This window comes from Salarias fasciatus, chromosome 4 (assembly GCF_902148845.1).
Source record: "Salarias fasciatus chromosome 4, fSalaFa1.1, whole genome shotgun sequence".
NCBI lineage: Eukaryota > Metazoa > Chordata > Actinopteri > Blenniiformes > Blenniidae > Salarias > Salarias fasciatus.
In genome coordinates, this window is record NC_043748.1 from 21,321,770 (window position 1) to 21,336,573 (window position 14,804).

General features: G+C 49.0%; 1 protein-coding gene across 3 annotated transcripts; it reads left to right on the plus strand.

Annotated features, from left to right (window-relative positions):
• The first annotated feature begins 1,502 nt into the window (after nt 1–1,502).
• Nucleotides 1,503–14,738, plus strand: grna (granulin a). Of its 3 annotated transcripts, none has more exons than XM_030089540.1 (18): nt 1,503–1,604; nt 2,170–2,321; nt 2,507–2,644; nt 2,734–2,862; nt 3,761–3,842; nt 4,147–4,253; nt 4,369–4,522; nt 4,666–4,791; nt 5,268–5,365; nt 5,531–5,752; nt 7,310–7,546; nt 8,529–8,765; nt 10,271–10,507; nt 11,672–11,908; nt 13,080–13,316; nt 13,409–13,660; nt 13,736–13,981; nt 14,063–14,738. In XM_030089540.1, the coding sequence occupies exons 2-18, from the start codon at nt 2,172–2,174 to the stop codon at nt 14,195–14,197; spliced, it is 3,024 nt and encodes a 1,007-aa protein (XP_029945400.1). In that variant the 5' UTR covers nt 1,503–1,604; nt 2,170–2,171; the 3' UTR covers nt 14,198–14,738. The 3 variants fall into 3 exon arrangements, with proteins under 3 accessions (XP_029945400.1, XP_029945401.1, XP_029945402.1); XM_030089541.1 differs by having other exon boundaries at nt 5,531–5,659; nt 7,439–7,546; XM_030089542.1 differs by lacking the exon at nt 7,310–7,546 and having other exon boundaries at nt 5,531–5,659; nt 8,658–8,765.
• Nucleotides 14,739–14,804: the final 66 nt, after the last annotated feature.

Genomic DNA, 14,804 nt, shown 5'->3' on the forward strand with positions numbered 1-14,804 from the left:
TTTTTTTCATAACGATATGTAGTACTGAAAACTACGGAGCCCCGGACATGACATGGTAAAAAAGAAATTAAATTGTGGCCACGAATTACTAATTCGTTCCCACGAATTACTAATTCGTTCCCTCGAAATAATTAAATCGTGCGCACGAATTACTAATTCGTTCCCACGAATTACTAATTCGTTCCCTCGAAATAATTAAATCGTGCGCACGAATTACTAATTCGTTCCCACGAATTAGTTATATCATTCATATACTGAACAGTTCAGTAAAGTTGGCAGCATATTGACAGATACGGACTTTCAGTCTCAATAACTCTTTAACAAAATGTCAGTAACATACAAAGGGCGCCAGCATCCCATCGTTGTGAGGTGGACGATATGCTACAAGTTCATTTTTATTAAAAATATCTGTCTATCAAGCAGCAGAAACAATATTGATTTCAATCAGCACCCGGTAGTGCTGCGGGCTTCAGGGACCGTCTACAACTGACAAGACGCTGCAACAGTGAAGACAAATACCTTATCCAATAAATTTGATAGGAGACAAATGAAGGTTGTAGCGATTATGGTGACACTGTAGTAAATCCCAGTGGTGGTATTACGTTTTTTTGTTGTTGTTGTTTTAGTTGTTGGTTTTTGGGTTTTTTTTTGGGTTTTTTTTTTGAGCTATTTTTAATAAAAATGAACTTGTAGCATATCGTCCACCTCACAACGATGGGATGCAGTCGCCCTTTGTATGTTACTGACATTTTGTTAAAGAGTTATTGAGACTGAAAGTCCGTATCTGTCAATATGCTGCCAACTTTACTGAACTGTTCAGTATATGAATGATATAACTAATTCGTGGGAACGAATTAGTAATTCGTGGCCACAATTAATTTTTTTTTTACCATGTCATGTCCGGGGCTACGTAGAAAACAGACAAACAGCCGGGAATTGAAAGAACTTGAACTTAGAGGAATCATGTCTGTCTGAGTCAGTTGCTGACAAAAATCTATTACATTTTCTTTAACTTGCTTTTAGAGGCAAATATTGTATGATCAAACGTGACAACTTTTATTATACTTCATTGTTTCATTACTTTTGAGTTTTTTTATTTATTCATTTATTCATTTATTTATTTATTTATTTATTTATTTATTTATTTTATTTTATTTTATTTTATTTTATTTTATTTTATTTTATTTTATTTTATTTTATTTTATTGCCTCATTTGAGTTTTTTGAAGGAGGTTGTTTTGTGTGTAGAAAATCTGTGTACTTTTTTTCCAGCCTTTTTGTTTTCTTCCCCCTGGTGATTCTGTGACTTTTTTTGTGTTGCATGATTGAATTTCTGGTAAAAACGAAAACAAAACAAAAAAATAATAATAATGAAATAAATAAATTGTATTTTATATTCATTCTGTGGTACCAGTCCGATGGCGCCGCCTGGCGGACACGAGGCCGCGGTGCCTCCTCTGGAGACGCTCCTCTTGGATCCTCCTCTTCCTTTAACCACTTCACCTTTTTGGAGGTGTGTTCTCTTCACTTCAGTTCAGTTCAGTCACTGAGGAGAAACACTTTGAATCACCTGACTCCACGGCAGACGTTCTGCCTCCTACCAAGGTAAGAGAACTTTAACTTTAGAACAACCACACAACATGTGCTGAATTACAGCATTTTAATCAAATACCCAGTTATTTCTTCCTATAAAACCGGTTTAGAACAGAAAACAAAGCGTTCTGTAAATCTGTTGTGTAAACTGTAAATCTCTTTGTTTGCGGCAGTAGGAGTGTCCTGTGACAGTGTGTGGTGAGATCTGGTGTTTTTTTGCTGAAACACACTGTAGACATGTGACTTACAGACTCAAATGAAAGTGAAAGCATCCTTAAAAAACAGGAACGTTCTGTTGAAAAGTGTGTGGCTCACAGTGAACAGGGGTGTCAAACCTCTTGGGCCAAAACTGGCCCACCAAGTGGTTCCAGTCCGGCGGCCAAACCAAACACACTGTTAGAAAGTCAAAGAAAACTGATTTCATTTCAGAAAGAGGATTTTTAAAAAGTCAGGCTGTGTATTTCACTTTGTTTCACTGCGCCAGAGGTACCAGAAGTTTCCATTAGAGTTAGTCTGTAAAAGATTGTTGGAAAATGCAGTTGTCATGTTTGCTCTCCTGGTGTTTTGTGGTGTGCAGACATGCAGAGGTGGGCTGTGGTGTGTTGGGCCCTCCTGGCCCTCCTGGCCCTCGCTGGGGCCTATGAGTGTCCCGACGGAGGGAGGTGTGGCGAGGGCGGGACGTGCTGCGGCCGCCCTGCAGACGGATACGACTGCTGCCCGCTGGAGCAGGTAGAGACGGCTGCGCCGCCTCCTGTCTGATGTGTGTCTAATCGCTGTTTAACTGGACATTCTGAAGCAGCTCTGTCCATCACCACCTCTTTGACCTCTCTAAAGGTCAGACAGGAGCTCAGGCCTCGTTTACAGCCGTCCTAAAACGCTGATAGTCAAAATATTAAGAGCTGCTGTGTGTGCAGGCCGAGTGCTGCGGAGACCACGCCCACTGCTGCCCCGCGGACACGGTGTGCGACCCGTCCACGTCCAGCTGCGTCAACGCCACGGCGTCCGTCCCCTGGGTGAAGAGGACCTCCGCACGGCGGCCCGGTCTGTCCAGAGTAAGATCTGCTCCAAACCGCCGTCCCTTCATACCGAACAGTGACAGGAAGCCGTGGTAATGACCTCCGACCCCCCCGACCCCCCGCAGTCCTTCAGAATGATCCAGGCGTACGCCGGAGAAGACGACAGCAACGTGTGTCCCGATCAGTCTCGGTGCCCCGCCGAGTTCTCCTGCCAGAGGACTCTGACGGGGTTCGGCTGCTGTCCTCTGACTCAGGTACTCCACCGGCGGCAGCGGGACGGGTCTGCACCTTCTCCCTGAGCCCGCTCTCTGTGTAAATGTTCCTCCTGTATGAGCTGTCTGGTAGGTGTGGGACGTTTAGGAGGCACATGGACCATGTTCTCTGTGATTTGATGGCCTTTCTGTGTCGAATTTGGACTGGCTCGTTACTTTTGACAGTCCGCAGTAGAATCTTGCTGGTGAGACAGGAGCGGGGGATTTCCACTGCCCCGGTCCTTTTATTCCCCTTCTGACGACTGATTTTCATCCCGAATCAAACTACACAGGGTCAATGAAGTGCTTCTCCTTCGATACGTAGGAGCTCATGTAAACCCAGAAATAAGCCACAGCTGATCCTGGTTCAGCATGAAAGTGTCACCAGACTCACAGTTCAGCACAGACTGAACATCCTGTCTAATGATTGATCTGTTTGGGGGAGTTTCCCCGGGTTAAACCTGCAGAAGGAGTTCAGTGAACTGTAAGAGCAGATGGCCTCCCATCGCTGAGAGGATCTCTGCTTCAGCCACTCTTCCACTTCTATTGGGTTGTGGCGAGCGCAGCGTGGAAACCGTTCAGCCGGCGGCGGTGGAGTTAAAGGAACACAGACGCCGAAACCGGAAACCAGAGCAGGGACTGGAACCATGGGACCAGACTAGACTAGAGAGCAGGGACAAGAAACAGAGTTCACAGAGATCAGCTGGCAGGAGACACACACACACACACACACACACACACACACACACACACACACACACACAGGACAGCAAACTGTCACACTGTGGGTTTCTGTCTCTGAACCCTTCTCATTCCTCAGGCTCGTTCTCTCATAAACGGTTGAACAGTTGCCTCGGGTGTTGCGGTCGTCGTTTTCTTGATTGTCCCGCTCGTCCTCCAGGGTGTCCCCTGTCCCGACGGAAGACACTGCTGTCCTGACGGCCACCGATGCAGCGCAGACGGCCGCTCCTGCATCAGAGAAGGTTCGACTCCGACCTGTATCTCATTCACTCGAGTGTCCATTCCTTTTTCTGAAGCCTCACACTCACAGCATCACATGATCCCTTTCCCGCGTTCTGGATGGATTGTTGAATCTCCTTCAGAGTGAAACAGGAAGTTCCTGCAGAGCAGCACATCATGAACACTCTGATCAGAGACGAGGCCAGGAAGGAATCCCCCGACCTGGAAATCCTCTTTAAAATATAAAGTGTTTAATTTCTGCCACAGTCTGGTTTGACGTGTTGCTGGCCGGCTGTGAGTTTGATTGCGGCCGTTTTGCGGTTGCAGACGTCGTCACGACAGTCGTGTGCAGAGACGGGACCTCCGAGTGTCCCGGTGGGACCACCTGCTGTGAGACTCCGGAGGGGACGTGGGGATGCTGCCCGCTGGAAAACGTACGAACCGCCTCAGTTTCTGTCCCTCTGACATTTGGACGCGGCGCTCTGTCGGCGTGGGTTTGCGTGCTGTCAGAGTTTTATGCTTCACGATGCCGTCCTGTTCTTCTGGCAGGCCGTGTGCTGCAGCGATAAGGTCCACTGCTGCCCCGAAGGCTCCGCCTGCGATGTGGAACACTCCCGATGCGTCTCATCCGACAGCAAGACGGCGACGCCGATGTGGGCGAAGCTGCCTGCCCGGACCAGAGCCGAGTGGGAGAACCTGAAAGGTCGGCCCGGGACACACTTCCTCATTCTGCCACTTTGATTCAATCTCTGTGTGTGTTTGAAAGCTCACGCTTCCTCATTCCTCACACGTGTGTGTGTGTGTGTGTGTGTGTGTGTGTGTGTGTGTCTTGTGATCGACCTTCAGATGGAGAAGTTACAGCCGCTGAAGCAGATGAGGTCAAACCTGAGAAAGTCCCTGAACGCAGCACGGCCGGCGTTCCTCATTCTGAGAGGGGGGTGGCGCTGTCGTCTGTCACGTCTGCTGCTTCAGGTGAGACGGCGCACAAAAACACACACACTCAGGTGTAGGAGACCACATGTCTGCCAGAGTAAGGCCGATCGCAGCGTTTCGCCTGGTTGTGCATTTTCTTTTCTTTTCTTTGCAGAAAAAAGGCCCGCCATAACCACACAGTCACACACCTTTCACTTTTAGATGTCTGTGTCACTCTGAAGGAGCTTAATCATTTCGATATATTGAAGGAAAGAACTCCAAATATTATTGAAGTTACCGGATAAACCAATCGCTGAGAGACGGATTTTTTCCAGTGTTAGAAAATAAAGAATGTCCCTCATGCAGCGAGTGTCTGCTGGACTTCCAGGTGATCAATACGAGGCGTTCAGCCAAAAGAGTTGTGATCGCTGTAATATCCGTTTTGTGAAGGGAGGATGGTGGAGGAGAGACTCCGGCTGTGAATTTTCTCGGTGAAGATCAGAACTCTTTCTGAACTGTGCGGTTGTGTCTCGCAGGCGGGGTTGTGGCGTGTGACGAGACCAGCGCCTGTCCCGACGACACCACCTGCTGCAAGACCCAGCAGGGGGAGTGGGGGTGCTGCCCTCTGCCCAAGGTGCCGTTCGCACAACATCCACACCTGAAAACAGCAAAACATAGAGTCACGACTCCCCGGACTCGGTAGTTTTAGAGTTGACAGTCAGTCCTCCTGGGTGGTCGGTCCATACGAACGTCTCATGTTCTCAGGAAGACAGAACCTGTGTGTGTGTCTGTCCTCCAGGCCGTCTGCTGTTCGGACGGAGAGCACTGCTGTCCGACCGGGCAGAAATGTAACCTGGCCGAGCAGACGTGCGAGAGCGGCCTGCGCTCCGAGCCCTGGGTGGAGAAGATCCCCGCCATCCGGAGGGAGGTGGTGCAGTGCGATGAGACCAGCGCCTGTCCCGACGACACCACCTGCTGCAAGACCCAGCAGGGGGAGTGGGGGTGCTGCCCTCTGCCCAAGGTATAGACTAAGGATGGTTCGATCCAATCCGCTGGATCGATATCCAGTTCCCCCCCTCCGGGCCGCGCGCGGCAGTGTTTTGGCCGTCGGGAGGGTGCTAGCAGCTAGCGCGATGCTTCTTTGGACCGTCCGAAGGAGAGAGAGAGCGCACACACGTGGAGCACTGGGTTTTTTTTTTCCTCTCCGTTGTCCGGGCGCTGCAGAATGTAGCGCGGGGGGGCGCCCGGACTGAAAAGGTCTGGCCGAAACCCGGAGCTGCATGTTCCTCCAATGGAGCTCTTTTCTTTTTTTAAGTCCAAAATCATCTTTAGTATATCGACGATGCTCATAAAAGAATCATCCCTGTGGATTATACACTTGGATTGTTTAATTTCATTTCAATATTTGCACGAAGTTCCACCTTTATTTTCTCTTCTAACATTTGAATGGTGCAGCTGGGTCTGCTGTTGACAGTCTTCTTGAAAGCAATGTGAGCTCTAAGTTTTAATGAAGCCACAGCAGCTACACATAACTTCAGTTGTTGTCACATATTTTCCTTCTTTCTTTAGGGGATCAGAACAGGTGTTGTACAATGAACGTGGTATTTTTAGATGTCAGTATCAAGCAAATTACATCCATGTATTTTAACAACTTTGAGAATGACAAAAAGAATCATATCGGTATCGGATCGGTATCGGCCAATCCTCAAGGCTGCAGTATCGATATCGGTATCGGATGTGAAAAAGTGGTATCAAGCCATCCCTAGTGCAGACACACCACGGGTTCAGGTGAAAATGCAAAGCACTGCTTGTATTTCGGGTGTTCATTTCCATGGCAACGGTGGTTAGAGCCGCTGGGAATGCAGCTTCTTAAACGCCTCCCAAAGTGAAACTTCAGTAACACTTTACTTGAAGCACCCGGTAAAACACAAGTAGTTATAAACACTCATAAATGATCACAATGCTTTATAACCACTATACAGCATAGGGTTAGGGTTAGGGTTAGGGTTCGGTCCTGGCATTGTGATCATCTGTCAATGTTTATAACTATAGCTACACATGTTTTAATGGCATTATAATGATTTATAAATGTACTTATAATGTGTTATACAGGAGGGCTTCAAATAAAGTTTTACCGAAACTTTTAGAAAATGCACCATGGCTTTCAGCTGTAAACAGTCATCGTTTTCAGAGTGTTACCCTATGAACGTGAAACTTTTTCGAAATGAAAACAGACTAACGGTGCATTTACTCTTGAAGTATTGTCTTTTAAGCAGCGTGACAGTCCATGAATGGTCAGTAACTGATCACTATTCCGTCAGTGAGTGGAGGAAAAACTCTATGGTGGTGATTTAACCGCCGCGCTGACTGCTGTAGGTTGTTTAAAGCTGCTAATGCATCTCAGCTGCTGTTTCTCTCAGTCAGACGTCCTTCATATAACTGTGTTTCCACTATAACAACAATAATCAGTTACTAAGAAGTGACAGCGTCGCAGTAAAGTTCTCACACTGATCATTTTTGGTGATAATGTTTCAGTGTAGAGTATTAAAGACGTCCTGTGTGTGTGTCTGTCCTCCAGGCCGTCTGCTGTTCGGACGGAGAGCACTGCTGTCCGACCGGGCAGAAATGTAACCTGGCCGAGCAGACGTGCGAGAGCGGCCTGCGCTCCGAGCCCTGGGTGGAGAAGATCCCCGCCATCCGGAGGGAGGCGGTGCGGGAGAAGGCGGTGCAGTGCGACGAGACCAGCGCCTGTCCCGACGACACCACCTGCTGCAAGACCCAGCAGGGGGAGTGGGGGTGCTGCCCTCTGCCCAAGGTACAGACACACCCCGGGTTCAGATGAAAATGCAAAGCACTGGTTGTATTTCGGATGTCCGTTTCCATGGCAACGGTGGTTAGAGCCGCTGGGAATGCAGCTTCTTAAAGGCCTCCCAAAGTGGAACTTTCAGAAAATGCACCATCGCTTTCAGCTGTAAACAGTCATCGTTTTCAGTGTTGTCGTATAAACCTGAAAGGTTTCCGAAACAAAAACAGACTAACGGTACATTTACTCTTGAAGTATTGTCTTGTAAGCTGTGTGACAGTCCATGAATGATCAGTAACTGATCACGGTTCAGTCGTGAATGGAGAACAAACTCTCTATGGTGGTGTGACGAACAGGCCGTTCATCACGTGGGACATGCACTGCACTTTACACAGAGACACTTTCTCTCATTCACATTGTGAATTCTTAAGTATGGGTTTTGTTCTCTTTAGGTTAATATTATGAGTTTGTATTGGAGGATTTTAACATAGTTTTAAAGACCTAATATTACGTTTTACACCTCTGGGAGTTTTATGGTTTTACCCTATTAGACTGAAGGTATTTAAGGGCCAGAAGACCTTCAGTCAGAAGAGATTGTCATCGTGGTGGTGGCAGCTGTGAGCTGCTGCTGGTGAAGCCTGACTCCTGGAAATCCTCTGATGCGCTTTATAAGAAAATAAAAGAGAAGTGGACCATTCAACCTCAAACTCATCCCTTGGTGCTCACTGTTTCTCCGCCGCTCGCGCCCTCTGTTTACAGGTGGTAATTTAACCGCCACGCTGACTGCTGTAGGTTGTTTAAAGCTGCTAATGCATCTCAGCTGCTGTTTCTCTCAGTCAGACGTCCTTCATATAACTGTGTTTCCACTAAAACAACAACAATCAGTTACTAAGAAGTGACAGCGTCGCAGTAAAGTTCTAACACTGATCATTTTTGGTGATAATGTTTCAGTGTAGAGTATTAAAGACGTCCTGTGTGTGTGTCTGTCCTCCAGGCCGTCTGCTGTTCGGACGGAGAGCACTGCTGTCCGACCGGGCAGAAATGCAACCTGGCCGAGCAGACGTGCGAGAGCGGCCTGCGCTCCGAGCCCTGGGTGGAGAAGATCCCCGCCATCCGGAGGGAGGCGGTGCGGGAGAAGGTGGTGCAGTGCGACGAGACCAGCGCCTGTCCCGATGACACCACCTGCTGCAAGACCCAGCAGGGGGAGTGGGGGTGCTGCCCTCTGCCCAAGGTACAGACACACCCCAGGTTCAGATGAAAATTCAAAGCACTGGTTGTATTTCGGATGTTCTTTTCCATGGCAACAGTGGTTAGAGCCGCTGGGAATGCAGCTTCTTCAACGCCTCCCAAAGTGGAACTTTTAGAAAATGCACCGCCGCTTTCAGCTGTAAACAGTCATCGTTTTCAGAGTGTTGCCGTATAAACCTGAAAGGTTTCCGAAACAAAAACAGACTAACGGTGCATTTACTCTGGAAAAATCTTCCTGTAAGCAGCGTGACAGTCCATGAATGGTCAGTAACTGATCACTATTCCGTCAGTGAGTACAAACTCTCTGGTGGTAATTTAACCGCCACGCTGACTGCTGTAGGTTGTTTAAAGCTGCTAATGCATCTCAGCTGCCGTTTCTCTCAATCAGACGTCGTTCATATAACTGTGTTCCCACTATAACAACCAGTGGCGGCTGGGGGTGAAATTTGTTGGGGGGTTAACAAATGCTTGCATACTGCAGATTAAATAGTTAACAAAGCTGTAAAAGCAACATCACCTATGATACACAGTTACATCAATTACAGGTACACTGTACTTTTTCAGTGCTCTACATCAACTCTCTCTCTCTCTCTCTGTCACAAGCACATATTTACACACTACAGACGTGTTCCAACCCAACTTCAACGACTGCCCACTGCCTGCTGCACCTGTCTTAATTAGTATTACAGCTGTTTGGTGACATGTAGCCAAACACGCCTTCACTCAGCAAAAACAACTCGTCACAGTCCTTTAACAGGTCAACATGGGCTGACCTTATTTGAAAAGAAGCTCACATTGACGCCTTTCTGGGACGCAAAAAGGTTAATCAGCATGTCGTTGAAGTCTGGTAATTTTTGGATGAAGTCCGTCTTGATAGACAGCATGGCAAGTGGATTCAGTCGATCCAAATAATTGAATTATCCAAAGTAAATAGTCTACCTGGTTCATGCTAACGTCCGCCATAGCTGAACTTTTCTCCCTCCTTCCCGTCTCTGGCACCAATAGCAGCACCGCTGCGTTAATTCGCTGCTGTTGGTCAAAAGTCAGCGGCCTGTGGACTAACTGAAGTTAGCCCAGAATGCTCGGTAAAGCACGGGGGGGGCGGGACATGACACCTGTCAATCACTTACAAGAACGAAATGAATGTATCTGCTGGGCTGTAAAAAATCAGCCAATTTAGAGATATTCTATGTTTTCCTTTTGACTGACTGGTGCTGTTGCTACCTTTGGTTTTATCTAAACTGTAAACAATCTGCTGTAAATTATTTAAAAAATAATTTTCTTACCTTTTTTGGATTACTTGTCTTTTTGTGCTGGGAGGGCTTAGCTACCCTACTAGCCCATTTATACCAGCCGTCCCTGATAACAACAATAATCAGTTACTAAGAAGTGACAGCGTCGCAGTAAAGTTCTCACACTGATCATTTTTGGTGATAATGTTTCAGTGTAGAGTATTAAAGACGTCCTGTGTGTGTGTCTGTCCTCCAGGCCGTCTGCTGTTCAGACGGAGAGCACTGCTGTCCGACCGGGCAGAAATGTAACCTGGCCGAGCAGACGTGCGAGAGCGGCCTGCGCTCCGAGCCCTGGGTGGAGAAGATCCCCGCCATCCGGAGGGAGGCGGTGCGGGAGAAGGTGGTGCAGTGCGACGAGACCAGCGCCTGTCCCGACGACACCACCTGCTGCAAGACCCAGCAGGGGGAGTGGGGGTGCTGCCCTCTGCCCAAGGTACAGACACACCCCGGGTTCAGATGAAAATTCAAAGCACTGGTTGTATTTCGGATGTTCGTTTCCATGGCAACGGTGGTTAGAGCCGCTGGGAATGCAGCTTCTTCAACGCCTCCCAAAGTGGAACTTTTAGAAAATGCACCGTCGCTTTCAGCTGCAAACAGTCATCGTTTTCAGAGTGTTGCTGTATAAACCTGAAACATTTCCAAAACAAAAACACACTAAAGGCCCGTCCTGCTTCACATGTCTGCGTGGGTGCGCGTTGGTTCGCGTGACGTAAAAATCGTCATGAATTCCTGTCCGCTAGGGTCTGCACGGACCGATCCGCGGACGTCCGCACAGCAGCCAGAATTTGAGACCGTGTTGCGCGTTGCGCGCAGGTCGTGGCGGTGTACGCATGCGCCAGAGCACCGCATCAAACAAAACATGACGGTAAAAGTAGACGGAGCTACAGCCTGATGGCTCCACTTAAAGACACCGAAAGAGTGAAAAACTCGTGGAGAGAGAGAGCAGATTCTCTGTGGAGGGAGGAGAAGGTCTGCAGAAACAGGAAAAAAAGGCTAAATAAACTTTAATACTTAATGATAATGTACTGACAGCGTATGTGCTTAATTTTCTCTAAATAATCTGTAATAAAGGAGCAGACAAACAGTCTGTAGTGCCGGAAAAGCTTCTCGAGGATGCGTGGATCAGCGCGCCTGCATGGAACGCACACAGCTGAGCTCAAGATGCAGTATGGGAGAAAGCGCGTCCGCATTGGTGGTGCGCGGACACTCCAAAGCGGACGCGGAAACGTGTACATGTGAAGCATGGACGAGCCTTTACGGTGCATTTACTCTTGAAGTATTGTCTTGTAAGCAGCGTGACAGTCCATGATGGTCAGTAACTGATCACGGTTCCATCAGTGAGTGGAGGAAAAACTCTCTATGGTGGTAATTTAACCGCCGCGCTGACTGCTGTAGGTTGTTTTAAGCTGCTAATGCATCTCAGCTGCTGTTTCTCTCAGTCAGACGTCGTTCATATAACTGTGTTTCCACTATAACAACAATAATCAGTTACTAAGAAGTGACAGCGTTGCAGGAAAGTTCTAACACTGATCGTTTTTGGTGATAATGTTTCAGTGTAGAGTATTAAAGACGTCCTGTGTGTGTGTCTGTCCTCCAGGCCGTCTGCTGTTCGGACGGAGAGCACTGCTGTCCGACCGGGCAGAAATGTAACCTGGCCGAGCAGACGTGCGAGAGCGGCCTGCGCTCCGAGCCCTGGGTGGAGAAGATCCCAGCCATCCGGAGGGAGGCGGTGCGGGAGAAGGTGGTGCAGTGCGACGAGACCAGCGCCTGTCCCGACGACACCACCTGCTGCAAGACCCAGCAGGGGGAGTGGGGGTGCTGCCCTCTGCCCAAGGTACAGACACACCCCGGGTTCAGATGAAAATTCAAAGCACTGGTTGTATTTCGGATGTTCGTTTCCATGGCAACGGTGGTTAGAGCCGCTGGGAATGCAGCTTCTTCAACGCCTCCCAAAGTGGAACTTTTAGAAAATGCACCGTCGCTTTCAGCTGCAAACAGTCATCGTTTTCAGAGTGTTGCTGTATAAACCTGAAACATTTCCGAAACAAAAACACACTAAAGGCCCGTCCTGCTTCACATGTCTGTGTGGGTGCGCGTTGGTTCGCGTGACGTAAAAATCGTCATGAATTCCTGTCCGCTAGGGTCTGCGCGGACTGATCCGCGGACGTCCGCACAGCAGCCAGAATTTGAGACCGTGTTGCGCGTTGCGCGCAGGTCGTGGCGGTGTACGCATGCGCCAGAGCACCGCATCAAACAAAACATGACGGTAAAAGTGAAAGTAGACGGAGCTACAGCCTGATGGCTCCACTTAAAGACACCGAAAGAGTGAAAAACTCGTGGAGAGAGAGAGCAGATTCTGTCTGGAGGGAGGAGAAGGTCTGCAGAAACAGGAAAAAAAGGCTAAATAAACTTTAATACTTAATGATAATGTACTGACAGCGTATGTGCTTAATTTTCTCTAAATAATCTGTAATAAAGGAGCAGACAAACAGTCTGTAGTGCCGGAAAAGCTTCTCGAGGATGCGTGGATCAGCGCGCCTGCATGGAACGCACACAGCTGAGCTCAAGATGCAGTATGGGAGAAAGCGCGTCCGCATTGGTGGTGCGCGGACACTCCAAAGCGGACGCGGAAACGCGTACATGTGAAGCATGGACGAGCCTTTACGGTGCATTTACTCTTGAAGTATTGTCTTGTAAGCAGCGTGACAGTCCATGAATGGTCAGTAACTGATCACGGTTCCATCAGTGAGTGGAGGAAAAACTCTCTATGGTGGTAATTTAACCGCCGCGCTGACTGCTGTAGGTTGTTTTAAGCTGCTAATGCATCTCAGCTGCCGTTTCTCTCAGTCAGACGTCGTTCATATAACTGTGTTTCCACTATAACAACAATAATCAGTTACTAAGAAGTGACAGCGTCGCAGTAAAGTTCTCACACTGATCGTTTTTGGTGATAATGTTTCAGTGTAGAGTATTAAAGACGTCCTGTGTGTGTGTCTGTCCTCCAGGCCGTCTGCTGTTCGGACGGAGAGCACTGCTGTCCGACCGGGCAGAAATGTAACCTGGCCGAGCAGACGTGCGAGAGCGGCCTGCGCTCCGAGCCCTGGGTGGAGAAGATCCCCGCCATCCGGAGGGAGGCGGTGCGGGAGAAGGTGGTGCAGTGCGACGAGACCAGCGCCTGTCCTGATGACACCACCTGCTGTGAGGCCAAGGGCGGAGGCTGGGGATGCTGCCCTCTGGCCAAGGTACGGGACGTGCCGTCCACTCGGGATCTGAGGTTCCGTCGTGTATCTCACTTCTTTTCTCGTGTTTTTCTGCGATCCGTGTGACTGGAAAGGCGGTCTGCTGTGACGACCATGAAAACTGCTGCCCTGAAGGCACCACCTGCAACTTGACCACCCTCACCTGTGAGGGGCGGTCCGGCTCCACTCCCATGAAGCAGAAGATCCCCGCTCTGACCACCAGGACGCCAGCAGAGGATGAGGATGACGAAGGTGCGGCGCCAAGGGCTCAGTGTACCTGCCCGGCCTCCGCCACCTGCTGCTTCATGAAGGCCTCCCAGAGCTGGGGCTGCTGCCCGCTGCCCAACGTGAGCGCCGGCGTCGAGTGGCTGCGGTAGTTAGTTGTGCGGTGGCGGCAGCTGAGAGCTGTGGTGTGTCCGCAGGCCGTGTGCTGTCCCGACCAGGAGCACTGCTGCCCTCACGGCTACACCTGCAGCACGGCGTCCCGGAGCTGTGAGAAGCTGGCCCTGCTGCAGCTGCAGCCCGTCCCTCTGGCCCGGGTGTCGGCGGCGCCCGTCGGCCCTCTGGCGCACAGAGACGTCCAGTGTGACGAGACCACCAAGTGCCCCGACGGGCAGACCTGCTGCAGGATATCCGCCACCAGCTGGGGCTGCTGTCCGTCTCCTCAGGTAAGAACACACCCCGCCTCCTCCACCCGGTCCCCGGCCTCGGTAGTTTAACCTGCGCCGACCCCTCTGTGCTCGCTGCAGGCGGTGTGCTGCAGTGACATGCTGCACTGCTGTCCCAACGGATACACCTGCACCGAGGCCGGCCAGTGCATCCAGAGCGCCGGCTTCGACTGGCGCGTGCTGCTCGGCAACAGAAACAAGCCCACGACCATGTGAGGACGTCCGCACGTCCGCCAGCCCGGCACTAATGAAGGGATGTTTGGGGAATCGCTTTGAATTATCTCAGAAGGAAATCGTGACAAAATGAGTTGCATTTCAGGGATTATGATTTAATCTGTGTTTTACAAGAGTGAGTCTCACTTTCAAGATTGCATGCAGTTTACCCGACGATCTACAAATACAAAAATCTACAGGTCCGAATCACTCCTCTTTGTGTCCTGCTGCTGTCGCTTCTGAACTTCTCTATCCAGAATCCGGAATTTAACATTTGAATGTTGCATACACAAAAACAACCAATGGTGTTCGAGCTTGCAGTTGATCTGTGTGACATTTTATCACTCTTTTAATCTTTGTTTGAATCTGTATGATTTGATATTTCTCATGAATCATCTTCTGGATTGTTTTTTTTAAATTCGGGAGGGTTTTTTTGTATGTTTTTTTTTTTTTTTTTTTTTTACTAATGGGTGTAAACTGCAAATAGGTTTGATGTACAGATTTGAAGTTTCATCTGTTTAATAAAGAGGAAATGGCAGGAAAAGTCTTGACTGTTTAATCTTCAAACATTATTTAATTTGTTTTTAATGCACTCTCTCATGCTGTCCTA